The sequence below is a fragment of the Capricornis sumatraensis genome, chromosome 10 (genome assembly GCF_032405125.1).
Source record: "Capricornis sumatraensis isolate serow.1 chromosome 10, serow.2, whole genome shotgun sequence".
NCBI classification, from domain to species: domain Eukaryota; kingdom Metazoa; phylum Chordata; class Mammalia; order Artiodactyla; family Bovidae; genus Capricornis; species Capricornis sumatraensis.
The window spans coordinates 1655820-1671473 of record NC_091078.1 but is presented as its reverse complement, the minus strand read 5'-3'; the positions used below and the strand labels follow the sequence as shown (position 1 = coordinate 1671473).

Genomic DNA, 15654 nt, shown 5'->3' with positions numbered 1-15654 from the left:
AAAGGGCATAGTCAGACTGATTCAAAGCTAGGAGCTAGCAGGGACCATGTGTCAAAACTATGAAGTGAGCCTATTAACGGGCTGTCAACAGAAGTCGAAGGCTAATATCATGAGCTCTAGGCAGACGAAGCAAGGAAATAAAGCTGAGAGGGTGAAATGGCGCGGTGGGGCATTGAGAGACTCGGCTTAGTTGAGAAAAGACCAGGGACTAACAGAGGGCCTTGGAAGTTTAAGCGGCAGCTCTATTACAGTCCACAGTGAGAAGCCAGCAGTTTCAGGGGTCCGGGGTGCGGGTGATTCAGGGGCTCTGAGAATTGGAATGCAGATTAAGGCACATTGAGGCCAAGCTTACCCATGTGCCCACTGCAGTTGTCCATGATGATGTTGGAGGAGATGTAAGTTTGGTAATTGGCTCGGCCCAGTTTTACCAACCAAATTCTAAAGTGGTTTTATTTATTAAAAATATTTTAAATGAATGTGAAGGAATGGCCAGGAGACTGGTAGACTGCACCTTAAAAATGAAGTTCCTTCAAGAAAGTAAGACTAGCTACAGAGCAACGTAGTGGCTAACAGTGCGGGTTCCGGGCACCGTTTGTTTAGTGTTTTGTCTAACTCTAAGTTACTTAACCTCTCCGTGCCTCTTATTTCCTCAACTATAATGCAAGCATCAGAGTACCTGCTTCACAGTCATTGTGAGAATCAAATGAAGTAATATGTATAAAGTAGTAAACTCCTAGTACTTCAAACGTTATATATTACTATTATACATGAGACATTATAAAACATAACGTGATACTCTATGATGAATATTTGTGAAAAGTATGACAGTGTTAGCTGCTCAGTCATGTCCGACTCTTTGGGACATGGACTATAACCCACCAGGCTCCTCTGTCATGGGATTCTCCAGGCACAAACAGTGGAGTGGGTAACCATTCCCTTCTCCAGGGAATCTTCTTAATCCAGAGATGGAACCAGGCTCTCTCGCATTACAGGCAGATTGCTTACTCTCTGAACCACCAGGGAAGCCTGGATATTTGTGCAAACATTAGAAAATAACTGAGGTGGTGGTGGTGGTTTAGTCACTAAGTTGTATCTGAGTCTTGGGATCCCCATGGACTGTAGCCCACCAGACTCCCCTTCCATGGGATTTTCCAGGCTAGAATATTGGAGTGGGTTGCCATTTCCTTCCCCAGGGGATCTTCCCAATCAGGGATCAAACCCGGGTCTCCTGCACTGCAGGCAGATTCTTTAGGAACTGAGCTAGGAGGTAAGCCCCAAATAACTGAGGAGGGGCACTCAAAACTATCCTTGGGGTAATCAGGAAAGTCTTCACTCAAGAGAAAGAGGCAAACACGAAACATACGGCAAGAGTTTGATAAAGAAAGGGCATAGAAAACACGGGCAGAGCTATGTTTAATGCTTACAGTATGGCAGGCACCCTGGTACTTTACAAATACCACATTTAACACCACATTCCTGAAAGACAGGTAACTTACACGGATTAAATAACCTGCCCATGGGCACATAGGAATGGAAAGAAATTGGAATCTTCATTTTAAAAAGTAAGTTGGCCTGGCAGAAGAAGGTCTCTGCAGATGGACCTTCGGGGAAGAGTGAGGCAGAACAGCTGAATCACTCAGCGCTCCCGGGAAGCCGGGAAAGTTGAGAATGGATTCACAGGCAGGGGTCAGATTACAAATGGATTTTGGACTTGAATCTGAGGGCATTGCCTACGGAGTAAAGGATTTTAAGGAGGCCCTACCCAGTGAGTTGAACCCAAGGATGTCCTTAAAAGCATGATGATAACGAGATAGACCCATCTCCAGTAAATCTAGGTTTCTGTGTGCTGACCCAGTGACAGTCAGCGGAGATGTAGCAAGGAAGAGGCGCAGCAGCCGCGAGCTCTTCTGCACACATCTCCGGACGTTTAAAGGTCCTTGGATGGGTCTTCCAAGATCCTTTTGGCTCCCCTCTGAACACATCTGGTTCCCTGCATACTTCCGGACTAATTACGCGCCGGCCACTCGGGTCCTTCAGCTGAAGCTAAACTTGACTCCCGCACCCCTTAAGCGCCCCCTGGCTTCCGAAGTCTTACTGGTTTTTTTTTTCTCCCCCTTTTCTAAAGTGAAACATTAAAAAAAATTATATTATAGTTGATTTACAGTGTTTTAATTTCTCCTGTACACCAAAGTGATGGTTATATACATTCTTTTTCATATTCTTTTCCATTACGATTTGCCACAGGATATTGAATATCGTTTCCTAGGACTGTGTTGTTTATCCGTTAAATATGTAAGTTTGCATCTGCTAACCCCAAACTCCCAATCCCTTCCTCCCCTGACCCCCCACCGCTTTGACAACCACAAGTTTGTTCTCTACATTCGCGAGTCTGTTTCACATACAGTTTCTGCATATAAGTGATATCATATATTTCCTTTCTCCTTTTCACTTAGTTCCTTCAGTACGACCATCGCTAGATCCATGCACGTGACTCATCCGCAGCCAGCTGGCCCGGCCTCCCCCCAGCGGCCCACATCCGGTCACGTGAGGGGCAGGTCACGGGGCGCTCTGGTCACGTGAGGCTGGTCACGTGCCAGGGCCGCACTGCTAGGGGCTAGGCTTCCGGAGACTCGGGGGCTCGGCGGGTGCGGGCCTGCGGCTTCGGAGCCCACCAAGCTGCGCAGCCGGGATGGTGAGGGCGGCGCTCTGGGTTGGGGCTGGGCCGCGTCCGCCGCCTCCCCGGAGCTCAGCCCCTCTTCCCGTCCTTCCCGCCGCAGATGAGCCGGGCCACCCCCGACCAGGAGCGAGCGCCGGCGTCCGAGCCCGTGTGGGAGCGTCCCTGGTCGGTGGAGGAGATCCGCAGGAGCAGCCAGAGCTGGTCGCTGGCGGCCGACGCGGGCGTGAGAGGCGGGACCCGGGACGGGAGCGGAGGGCGGGCCGTCTGCGGGGGATGCGCGGCCTGCGAGCGGGAGGACGTCAGTCCCAGCCCCTCTCCACCCAGTCGATCCCGCTCTGTCTCTCGTGGACTAAATAACACCCCTTCTTGCTCTCGAAAACTTCCTGGAGGCAGTTCAGGCCCTTGGGCGGATGCCGGCCGGCTGACTTCAGCTCTCTGGAGGGCTCCTACTCGGGCTGCCGCCCATCGCAGGGCGCTGTCTTTCTTGTTCGGTTTTCTCAGCCAGGCGCCAGCTCCATCGTGAGCGGAGAGCTCGGCTTCCACCACGCCGCAGGCTTGCATTGGCACCTCATAGGCGACTCCCTGTTGAGATCCGGGCTGAGTGGGTTGGGAGACAAACCAGTATATGAATATCGTTGAGTAAGACACCTTAGGCCTGGGACCCAGTAAGCTCAGAGCCGTGGTTCCAGAGTCCCGTTTGAGTAGGATTTTTGGATGAGCAGTGCTTTGTCATTCTGCCTTTCGTGTGTGATCCCGGTAGAAGGACAATCAAACAACTCTTTAAAGTTTCTCCAGAAACGAGAGAGGAAGTGTCCACTGTTTGATGAGCTTTCGTAATGGTTTTCTATGCTGCTTGGCCTTGGTACTGTCAAAAGCAGCATCCCTTTTCCGTTCCAGCACACACACACACACACACACACACACACACACACGAAAGAAAATGGCTGCTTTTCTGTTTTGATACGCACAATAGATGCCTAGTATAGACGCATATTGATACTGCTGTATATGTTTGTTTTTTAAATAGCTACTACAGTTTCTGCAGGAATTTTCACAGCAGACTATCTCTAGGACTCATGAAATCAAGAAACAAGTGGACGGACTAATCCGGGAGACAAAAGCCACCGATTGCCGCCTGCACAATGTCTTCAATGACTTCCTTATGCTCTCTAATACCCAGTTCATTGAAAACGTGAGTTACTTAGTTGCATCCGAGTTTTAAAGAAATAATACTTTTAGAGGGAGCAGTAGTCAAACTGTGATATTAACTGGCCTATTGTTAGGTTCTCTTAAATTCTGGGGTAAGTAGTACTTCTTGGTAATTGATGTTCCCTCCCCTTTTATTAGTAAAGTTTACCTGTTTTTTCAAGCCTTTGAGAAAACCTAATGATAAAAACTTCCTCATATTCCAATGTTTTCATCCATTGTTCTGGAGTTGTCAGCAGTTTTGGTGAATTGCATGGCCCTCCAACAAGCCTTGTTATCCTCTATAAGGAAAGCCATACACCTGGTCTGACCCTTTGGGCACCAGCATGTTATTAATTGTATGCATTTGTTCTGTTAAGTTATATTAAAAGCATGTGTGTGTCTACTTGGAATATTCTGAACTAATGCTTTGTTATGCTGGCTGAACCGGTGTCATAAAATTTACTCTAAACAGATTGTTGCACTTTAACCCAAGTGCAAGTTCGTCTGTATATCAAATTTCAAAGTTTTAGGTTCTAGGAACACATAAACTAGAGCCCCTTCTTAGAGAATATCACAATTTTCTGTAATAGTGTTATTCTAGAATAAAAAGGGATAAAATGTGGCTGGAGCTCCATGACTGTAGGGGAGATTATTCTAGAAGATGGAGAGAAAGCTTAGTTAAGCTGACCTGTGTTTCTCATAGGGTGACTAACTTTCTAAGTATCAGTATTAGTTTTACTGTGAAAAGAGGATTATTAAATTAGGCTATCTCCTGAGACTGTTAGATACAAAGTAATAAAAATGATTTTGAAAATTGCAAGATTATACAAAGATTTAGGATTGTTAAGAGGAGACTAAATATTGTCATGTAGATATCTTACACTGCATGTTTGTACATTTTTAGTAATTGAGGTTGAAATGCCACTACTGGGCTTTTGGGGGAACCTGTGTGTAAAATAAAGATCTTAATAAAGGTTTTAAGTATCTCTTTGTAATTTAAGATATAGTAGATATTCTGGTTAAATCTGTAGTCATTTTCTGGCCATCTGCGCAGAATGTCCGTGCTTGGTCCCGAGCATCGTTCCTATTGGAAGAGGCGGTGTAGGACCCTCGACTCTCCTTCAGTAGTGTGTGCAGTCCCATCACTTCTTCATCCCGCTGAATTCTGTTCCTTTTAACTACGTCTGTTGCTCTCATTCTGTGCCTTTCTTGCTGGATCGGGTGCTTAGCTCTTCTCGGCAGTCAGTCTTGCAGCCCTCGACTGGGCCAGGGACGGAACTGGGAGCCTTCTTTTGTACCTGATGTGCCTGAAGCACGTTGATACTGGCTTGGTTCTGACTGATACTTCGGGGGAAACGGGCGTTATAAGCTCCTTTCTCTGAATCGTAACCTTCAGGTCTTCTCTTTCCCCAGCTCTTCTTTTCTTTCCAAGTTTTCTTAGATTCTGAGTTTCTGATGATCCAGTTTTTGTGGGAGGTTTTTTGTTTACTTTTGTTTTTGTTGATTATTTTTGGTTTTGGTTCATGATTTCTGTTCGCTTCTTGGACTCCCTGCATCCATCTCCGTGTCTCCACTGTCTTGCGCTGCTTCTGCTTCCAGTCTGCAGCCAAGTTTCCCTCGAGATGTGCTGTGGCCACTGCCAACTCGAGCTGCTTCCCAGACCTCCCTGTGATGCCACGTGTTATGTTCTTCCCATTCGTGGTAGCGCGTCATGCTGTTAAAAGGATGGCTGACGCTTGATAAAACTGAAGGAATCTGCGTGCTGAGAATGCATTTGGCAGGGATTTGGCTTTTTCTTCAGATCCTGACATCAGGACTCATGTATTACAATTCTGTCTTGAATGATGGTGCCATTTGGTTTCATGGTAGTTTATTGGAAAGATACACAAAGTAATAGCTTTTTGGGTTTTAGTAACTGACCTCAGAGGCAGCTAGTAGCTTGCGACTGCATTATAGAGTTAGTGAAACTGAAGAGCAGTCAAGACTTTTTAGGGCAAGAAAAATTAGTGCCTTTAGCAAAGGCTCACGAGGGGACTCTGAAGGAGCAGAAATGCTGATTAACAGTGGCCAGTGCATCAGTGTGTTATCAGTAGGGAATACAGTTCTTGCAGCTTCATTAATCTGTTCCTTTAGGAATTTTGTCCTGAAACATTGAGTGACCTAATTAACGACTTCTTTCACAGCACTTCCTATGATTGTAATTCTGCATCTATCAATACGGTTTGATGTGTTGAACTTCTCTGCTAAATCAAGCCCCACATTTTTACTAAGTGTTATGTTATTTGGGTTCAGCGTGAGCCTGATATATAGAGACTCAGTGGATATTTGAATGCGTTGATGAGAGATCATAAGAGTAAAGAGGACCATGGCTGTGTGTAATGTGTGAGAAATCTCCCCGTTGTCAGATTTCTCTCTTAATTCCTCACCTTCACCTCTTGCCTCATCTCCCCAAATGAGGAAAAGATTCTTCAAGTAGAAATATCAAAGGTATTTGACAGTTCTGTGAATGGCTACCTGATTTTAAAATGATCAGGCAACCCGTGAAGCTGTGAGTTCTGAAGGGTGAAGTAAGTTAGCGTTGCTCAGCTGCTTGTGTACTGAGCACTTGGGATTCATGGTCCTGCCTGGCCGCCCTTGAAAGATCGTGCGGGCTTTGTGTGTGTGTTCGCTGGTTTCTTAGATGTCCTGCTTGGCTTTCTGAAGGCTGCTGATGTCTTGTGAGGTGTTTCTAATGACAGGCAGGAGAAGAAGGAGGGTATTGATGCTGTTCAGACCTAAGCTTGAAGCTCAGTCTTTTAAGTTAAATGGTCTTGCTATTTAAAGTCTGACGTGACCTGGGCAGCTGTCTTGTCTTAAAGTCTCAATTTTAAGATTTATTGGCGTTTTTTGTTCATGCCTTTGAAAATTACTCCCCTAATTTCTGGTCTCTGTAGAATTATTATTTTTTTCAATACGGAAAAAGAAGCACTGTATGAAATTTCAGATACTAAGCAAGAGCCTCTCAACGTTTTGACATGTGTATTCCAAGTTCATTCTCATGCAGACATTGGACTTTTAAGTTTTTTCCTTTTTTGTTGTCAGAATAATGTATAAAAAGTATTAAAATGTGAAAAAATTTAAACTACAGAAGTCAACTATAATTCTACCACCCCAAATTAACCAGCCACTGAACATTTTGGCATATTTTTTTCTAATCCCATGTATGTATATAACTTTAACCTTTTCTGTATGTATGTATTTTCAACCTGCATTTTTCTTCATGTTAGCATATTATTTTATAAGCATTTTAACACATCTGTAAGATTTACTGAACTTAATTTCTGTTTCTGTCTCGTTTTATGGCTACCATTATTTAACAGTCCCCCATACAGAACTTTTTAAGATACAATATTTTGTGTATCTAGGAAAGAACAGAGGAGAAGGCAATGGCACCCCACTCCAGTACTCTTGCCTGGAAAATCCTATGGATGGAGGAGCCTGGTAGGCTGCAGTCCATGGGGTCGCTAAGAGTCAGACATGACTGAGTGACTTCACTTTCACCTTTCACTTTCATGCATTTGAGAAGGAAATGGCAACTCACTCCAGTGTTCTTGCCTGGAGAACCCCAGGGATGGGGGAGCCTGGTGGGCCCCCGTCTATGGGATTGCACAGAGTCGGACACGACTGAAGTGACTTAGCAGTAGTAGCAGGAAAGAGCAGATAATAACCACAAATGCTTATAATGTGCACTACCTTGTATTAACAGATTTTAATATATTTTTTTCCTTAGCTGTAAATATTTTGGGTGTGGGTTCGCTGGTTTTGCTGTCTCTTTACTCTTCTTATGTGGAGAGTATATATATAGTCTTTGGATGTCTGTTGGTACGTGTGTATGTAATATGAGGTAGGGATCTCATTTGTTTCTTTCCCATATAGGTAACTTTTGTTATGTAGTTCTTTTCGTCAGCGACGTGTATGAATGTGTGTTCTTGCGAATATAAATAGGCTTACATGTAATTGTGAGTCTGTCTCTTACCTGTCTTTTATTATCTTTATCCGCTGTAGTAAGTATCACAATCTTAAAGACCAGAGATTTCTAAGGAGTCTTAATAGGGCAAATCTCTGTGACTTCTCTTTAGTCATAATTTGCATGGTTATCCTTGGCTTCTTTACTTCTGTGAATTTGAGGATATCTTGCTAATTTCCCCAGAAGCTTCTGCTAGTATTTTGATTGGAATTGCAGAGAGTTACAGATTTGGTGTCTGTGGTTTTGAATGTAAATCTGATGCCGTGAGCATCTTACTGCTTGTATTTGTTGTCCTTGGAACTACATTTCACGAAGCAGAATTCTTGGGTTGGAAGATGTGAACTTTTAAAAACAACACTGTTTAATCAGATTCGTCTTGGGTTAGAAGATACGAACATTTGAAAATAAGGTTGTCTAATCAGATTGATAGTTATTTTGAAAAGATGGGCAGCCTCGCTCAACTGCTGGCAAAGGTCTGGGACGTGGGCACTGAATGTGTTGTGGTGGCAGCGAGAGTTGTTCCACACAGAGATCTGGAAGAAGCTGTTAAGAGTAAACCAGAGTTTTGACTTTGGCTTGGCAATCGTGTTTTCGAGAAGCCTGTAGAAATAAAGGGTCCATGACCTGAGAATTCAGTATATATTTACGGCAGCTGGTTGGCACTAGCGAAAACTGGAAATGTCCTTAATGTTCTCTAATAAAGGATTCTTGAACTAACTACAGTCAACTTCATACCATAAAATATTATGCAGATATAAAAACAATTGAGTCAAATCTATATGCATTGACCTAGAAAGTGGTTTATGAGAATATCAAGTGAAAAAGTGGGGCAGAAGGATGTGTGTCATGTGAATGCAGTTTTGTTTCAAAGCTGGAAGGGCAGAAAGCTCTGGATGTATGCGTATGTCCGTATAAATTTGTGTAAGAGCCTTGGGAAACAGAGAGGAACACACACCAAACTTAACTTAGTTATTCTGAGGATGAGGTTGGAGGCAGGGATGGAATTATTTTTAAATATATCTCTGCAACTATCTTTATATTGACATTTTAATTTTAATTGACATGGAGTTTACATACCATAAAATAGACCCTTTTAAAAGTGTAGAAGGCAGTAGGTGTTAGTGTATTCTTAAAGTTTTGTGACCATTACTAGTATCTAATTCTAGAACATTTTTATCACTGCACTATTTATAATGAGAATGTTTTGCTTTGGGAGTTTAAGCAACAATAAATAGTTAAAAAAATCACAATGAGTTGCCGGAATGATGGCCCTGTATTGGAAAAGAGAAGCCACCTGCCCAAGCTGTATGGGTGAATCCCATGACTGGTCTTCTGGCCAATCAGTGGTGGGCTTGGCCTATCTGTTCTCTTATAAATGAGATAATAAAAATGTATCAACCATTTTAAGCCACAGGATAAAAATGACTTATCTTCATGGTTTCTACTGTATAAAATGTAAAAGCTGTTATACCCAGTGGGTAAGTTTCACCACTTGACGCGCTCAGGGCCTCGCGTGTGAGGGCCTGTATCAGAGCCCTGTCAGCGCTGTGTCAGGTTAGACTGACAGTGTGAACCCTGGTTTCTTACTGATTTTGTGACTGTGGTCAACCGTGAGATGGAAAGTTTTTTGGTTTTTTTTTTCATGTTTCCTAGTCTTTTGTGTCTTTTCTTTAAACTTGATTTTGGGAAAGTTGTCTGCTCTTCTCTGCTTTGGCCTCAGCCGTTTCTTGAATAATCAGTTCTTCTTGTCTTTCTCTTTTTTAAATTGTGTATTGAACGCTTACATCGTGATTAATTCCAAATGCTGTTTTGACTAAACGCTGAACTTTGCTTCCACGTTTAGCGTGTATATGATGAGGAGGTGGAGGAGCCGGTGCTCAAGACTGAGGCAGAAAAACCAGAACAGGTACTTGCTTTGAATCACTCTTCTCTTGGGCTCCTTTAAAGAAGAAAAGTAGTGATTTATGATACAGCTGCTGGAGGGAGAGTGGGGCAGGGAGATGGACTTTGGGAGGAATGGGAGAAGCTGGTTTTGACAGCTCAAGAATTGAACTCGTTTGTTTCTGAAATTTACTGTATTAAGAGATGTATAGATTAAGTTCCCGATTTCTGGCTTAAGAGCAGAGCAGAGGAGTGTAGAGGTTTTCTGTAAAGGGCCAGGTAAGAAATGTCTTGTTGGCTGGCCGCCTTGATCTCTGTCCTTTGCTTCTTTTTCTTCTTTTCTTCCTCTCCTGTCCCTTCCCCTTCCTTCTTTAAAAATGTGAAAGCCTTTTTCACCTTGAGGGTTCCTTAAAAAACAAAACCCAAAATGGGCCATACTGGGCAGTAGGTGGTGAGTTCTTTGAAGATTGTGTATCCCTGTTCTTCACGACTGCTTTGCTGCTTATTACCGCCAGTTTAAAAATAAAAGTGAGAAGAAAGCCAGACTACTTGTAACATATGAACGTGGTAGACCAAGAAAGGGTACCAGAAACCAGTTACAGTTTTGCCTGAATGGCACCCCACTCCAGTACTCTTGCCTGGGAAATCCCATGGACGGAGGAGCCTGGTGGGCTGCAGTCCATGGGGTCGCTGAGAGTCGGACACGACTGAGTGACTTCAGTTTCACTTTTCACCTTCATGCATTGGAGTAGGAAATGGCAACCCACTCCAGTATTCTTGGCTGGAGAATCCCAGGGACAGGGGAGCCTGGTGGGCTGCCATCTGTGGGGTCGCACAGAGTCGGACACAACTGAAGCGACTTAGCAGCAGCAGCAGCAGCAGCAGCCTTTAAAAATTTATTTAAAAAAAATTTTTATTTTTAATAGATTTGCTAAACTGTTTTAAGTGTAGTAATATCTGGTCATACCAAGTCAAGGTTCAGTTTAAAGTGATAGTTATTATAGTGAATTATCTTTAAAAAATCTACAAGCATGTTTCTGCATGCTTAGTACAATGTTAGCTATTTAACTTAGAATCAAACATACCGGAGTGCAAAAAAGATGCAGCCGAAACAAAAAAGGTAAGTTAGAAAGACTTCTGCACTCGAGGTGGAAGTATAAAACACTCCTCAGGTTTTCCCTTTTGGCTTTCAAAGCAGCAGTGTACAGGGACTTCCCAGGGTCCAGTGCTTAAGATGCCACTGTCCCAATGTAGGGGACACAGGTTTGGTCACTGGTTGGGCAACTAAGATCCCACATGCCACACGGTGTGGCAGAAAAACAAAGGTGAAAACTGTATGGTTTGTTTGTTTCTGTAATTATACATCAACTTGCAGAATATTTGTGAGGAGAGGAAATGACACTGAATATATCGTGCACTACTTCCTACAACTGATGACACAGTTGAGTGTGTGAGAGCTGCTGTTACAGGAAGTGGAGATGGGTGGACTATTTTCAGCAGGTTGGTGTTGTGGACGAAGTTTTGTCGAGGTCGGGGCATTGTTCTAGGGTAACCTACAGGATAGATTAAAGATGAAACCGACTCTCTCTTGGTTTGAAACAAGTTTATAAAATGTAGTTGTCCAGTTATTTTTTTAACTGTAATTGAAAAATAACGTCTCTGCCTGGAGTATTTTCTTCGAAGTCTTAACCTCTGAAATTGTCCTAAGGACCATTAACCAAGGTGAGTGGGCACAGTCATGGCAAAGCTGAAACCCCAGGCCCTTTGTTCCTTCAGAAGCAGGGAGCGAACGTGCCCCTGACGTCTTCCGATGTGCCGTCATTGTTTAGGGCACTTTTACATACTCTATAGAGGCTGCACCATCACTCCACTGTGCTTTTGTTTTTGTAAATGATGAACGTGGAGCTCCAGAACCTTCTGTAGTTTGGTGCGTGTTCAATGTGTAGACACATTTGGGGCTCAGCACTCCAAAGTCTGAGATGAAGCATTCAGCAAAATCTTTGACTTTCAACATTTTAACATTGTAGATGATTAAGAACAACATTTTTAATTAAGTTTTTTTGATTTTGTTTGTTTTCGAGCATGAGTCTAGGCTTCAGTGAACATTCCCCGTGTTTATTAGGGTGGTATCAATATAGTGGAGATCTTACTAAAAGTTACTTTTTCCTAGGAAAAAACCCGGGAACAGAAAGAAGTAGATCTGATTCCTAAAGTCCAGGAGGCTGTGAACTACGGTTTACAAGTGTTGGACAGTGCATTTGAGCAGCTAGATATAAAAGCAGGAAACTCAGACTCTGAAGAGGATGATGCTAATGAGCGGATGGAATTGATCCTTGAGCCAAAGGTAAAGACATTCAGCTGTAATATTTATCGTTACGCCTGTTGTGATTTGGGTCCTTTACTTGGGTGCAGAATTGTTAAGATGTGGCCTTCACGTCTAAGAAGTGAGGATGTCACTTGGCGCGCTCATATTGACCCCACCAGTCAGAGGGTTGCTGCACAGGAGCATTGCTTGCGCACTCACTAGGCTCCAGCGTGCCAAGCTTGGGGAGTACAGAGAGGCAGGGCTTCATCCTACTCTCAAGATGCTTGTCACAACCATACCAGATGGTCAGAGGAAGGAGGCAGTTACGAAAGTCTCCATCATAGATGTTTTGCCCTCTAGCTGGAGAAGTTAGGGTGAAGGTGAGATGTGAATTGGGTTTCGAAGGATGAGGAGGCTCATGAGAGGCGGGGGTTGTTGGGAAACTGACATCCTGTAGCTTGCACAAAGAGAGACTTCAGAAGTGTTAAAAGACATGTGGGTTGTTCCAGGTCTCAGCCGATGTGAATGAAACTGCTGTGAGTGTTCGTGAAGAGATTGTTGGCCTAGCAGGTGCTCGTGGCCTCACTGTGCGCTCTCAGGCTGGCTCAGTAGTAAACACAAGAGGATGCCTTGCTGGCTTTGAGAGTCCCTGTGACACACAGTGCGTTGTGAGTCGAAGCAGAAGCAGTCTCTCGTGATCATGTGTTCTCTGCACGTTTCTCTTCCAGTCTGAGCTGGCCCCGCCGAGCTGGGGCTGGCCCTTCACCCCTGATGTGCATTCGTCATCTTGCTTTTCCACTGTAGGGGTGTAGAAGTCGGCAGCTGGGTTTCCCTGGTGGCTGCCGCAGTGAAGCGTCTGCCTGCGGCGCAGGAGACCGGGGTTCAGTCCCTGGGTTGGGAAGATCCCGTGGAGAAGGGCATGGCCACCCATCCAGTCTTCTTGCCTGGAGAATCCATGCACAGACCTGGCGGGCTACAGTCCATGGAGCTGCAAGGAACTGGACACGACTGTGTGACTGACTCTCACAGCAGACCTTGGGAACTGTGGTGCCTGGGCCACACTCCCTCCTTGAAAGTCTCACCAGTTTTCCTGTTACAGAAGGACATAGGAACAGGCCTTCTGAGTCCTTGAACAGTCAGCCCAGTTGGCACTTCGATTTCTTTGCACCAAATTAGTTTTTGCTGTATCCTTGACCTTTACATTAACCTTCCCAAACTTTCTGTCATTTTCCAAGGACAGAGCTGTTCTCTTCTGTCCCCAGGGCCTGTTTATAGGGAAGAGTTGTTAAAGCCGAAGGACCACGCCTCCAGGGTGGAGTGCTTCTCGGCTCTAGATTTTTGGTGTTGGCAGTGGCCTGACACGGAAGAATCTCTAACATGCACCTGTGGACAGTCTACTCCGTTTTATTCTGTTGTTTGACCTTCTGACCTGATTTTACCAGCTTCACTTCTCTGAATTCTGCCGTGTGAGCCTCTCAGGGGCGTTATTATTATTATTTTATTTTTTCTCCCTCTCCTGGATAGGTTCTTATCAGTCTGTTGGAAACATTCCTGTAGTTAATTATGTTGACTGTAGATACTTGCCCTGTGGATAGCTGATACTCGACGGTAAATAGTTTCTTTCCGTCTAGCGCACACTTTATGTCTCTGCTCCCGCCTCTGCCCCGATGCAGTGTGGAGGCGGCCTTCTCCTTTCCTCCCTTTGTGCCTTGTGCCCTGTTTGTCCACACGTCCCACTACCCGCTAGCTGATTGCGTTATTTCCTCCGTGTGCTTCTCCAAATTTAGGACTTCGTTCTCAAGAGTCGTTGATGGGTTGGTATTTGCTCACCAAGTTGCTTTTCAGGGGAGGCAGATAGGTCACCGTCATGAAAGCTTGTCAGGATTTCCAGGTTCTTCCCTCGGTCCTCCTCTTCTGGGGAGTGTTGCTATGAAGTTGTGCCCCTTTGTTCAGTTACTGCCGGTAAACTTTTTACAAGCCTTTGCCATTTTTGTTAATGTAATCAGGCACTTGAGAAGGGAAAGCCTCTATGAATCAGCTTTACTTTTCTGTCTTTACCTAGGATTTAACTTTTTTTAAATCAGTGATTAAAAAAAAAATCCTGCTGTGTTTCTTATTCTCTTTTATTATGTAGCTTTTTTGGGGTAGTCAGATGGAAGTGGATGTCAAATGGAACACCGAATTTTATTTTCAACTCAAATATTTACCTGCTCATCCCTTTCCATTGTTCACAGGACCTGTACATTGACCGTCCTTTACCTTATTTAATCGGGTCAAAGCTGTTCATGGAGCAGGAAGACGTAGGTCTTGGAGAGCTTTCTAGTGAAGGTACACTTTTGCACTGCATATTTTTGTTGCTTTTAACATTCGTAGCTTACCTTTTTATTTAAAAATAATTTCAAACTTCACTTTAAAGTCTTTAAGTTACAAGACTAGGACAAGAAACTCCTACATACTGTTTACCCAGGTTACCATGTGTGAATATTTCACCATATTTGTGTATCATTCTCTCTCTATATATGTAGTATTACTTTCTCCTGAGCCTCCTTAGGAGACATCCTGCCGCCTGACTCATGTATACGGTTGGCAGTTCATCTCCATGGGTTTTGCATCTGGGTATTCAACCAACATGGATAGAAAATACTTGGGAGTAAAAAATTACAGGAAGTCCCAAAAGCAAATAGTTGCAATGCTGCACAGGCAGCTATTTACGTAGGACTTAGATTGTATTAGGTATTATAAGTAATCTGGAGACGAGTTAAGGTTGACTACAGGAGAAGGATGTGGGTTATACGTGGATACTACGGCATCTTGGTGTCTGTGTGTGTGTCCATTGGGGAAAGGGGGTCCTGGAACCTATCCTTTGAGGGACAGCTGTATTTCTTTGTGTATTTTCTGAGAATAAGAACTTTCTCTTATTTAGTTGCACGTTCTGCATATTGATTTGCCCATCTGTCATCTTGGTTGGATGTGTGCATTGGGCTTTGATGTGAGACTTTTAATTTTTGTATCCTGCTGATTAATAGAAAAAATTAATCCAAGTGGTTGAATCCTGTGAGACTTGGCAAGAATGTACAAATCAAGTATACTTGACTTCTTACCCTCTTCCCATAGTAACTTTTATAGGAAATAAAGTCACCAAATGACAGGTCTCCAACAACAGGAGCAAAAAGTATAATTACCAAAGTTAGGAAATTTTACTGGATTTGACACTAGCTAATCCTCAGTCATACTCAGCTTTTTCCAGCTGTCCCAGTAATGTCCCTTACAGTCCCTCTTTTTCTCTGGTTCAAAATCCAGTCTACTCACTGCATGAAGTCATCAAATCTCTCCGGTCTTTTAGTTTGACACCATTTCTCAGCCTTTTTTTGCTTTTCACAACCTTGACATCTTCAGAGTATAAGCCAGTTTTTCCCTTTGTAACTAACATATATGACTAATTTATAAATACGACTATAGTCACTATTTATTGTGACTAATAAATATCCCGTGGGGAAATACTTTGAGCCTATGTAAATATTCCATTCCTCACTAAAGTGAAGATACTTTTAATTCCAGTGAATGAGTATGGATGGTTTTATCAAAATCTTTTCATGT

At 43.6% G+C, this 15654-nt stretch overlaps 1 protein-coding gene across 6 annotated transcripts in view; it reads left to right on the top strand.

Annotated features, from left to right (window-relative positions):
- Positions 1-2589: 2589 nt before the first annotated feature.
- The window catches only part of WASHC2A (WASH complex subunit 2A), a 45773-nt gene continuing 32708 nt past the window's right edge, over positions 2590-15654 (top strand). For 5 of the 6 annotated variants that reach the window (XM_068981889.1, XM_068981887.1, XM_068981888.1 and 2 more), the window contains exons 1-6: positions 2590-2692; positions 2778-2900; positions 3705-3869; positions 9715-9777; positions 11923-12096; positions 14292-14385. In XM_068981889.1, coding sequence (XP_068837990.1) covers positions 2690-2692; positions 2778-2900; positions 3705-3869; positions 9715-9777; positions 11923-12096; positions 14292-14385 — 622 coding nt within the window. In that variant the 5' untranslated portion in view covers positions 2590-2689. Of the gene's footprint in view, positions 2693-2777; positions 2901-3704; positions 3870-9714; positions 9778-11219; positions 11253-11922; positions 12097-14291; positions 14386-15654 lie in introns of those variants that run through there. The other variant, XM_068981890.1, reaches the window with a different exon arrangement.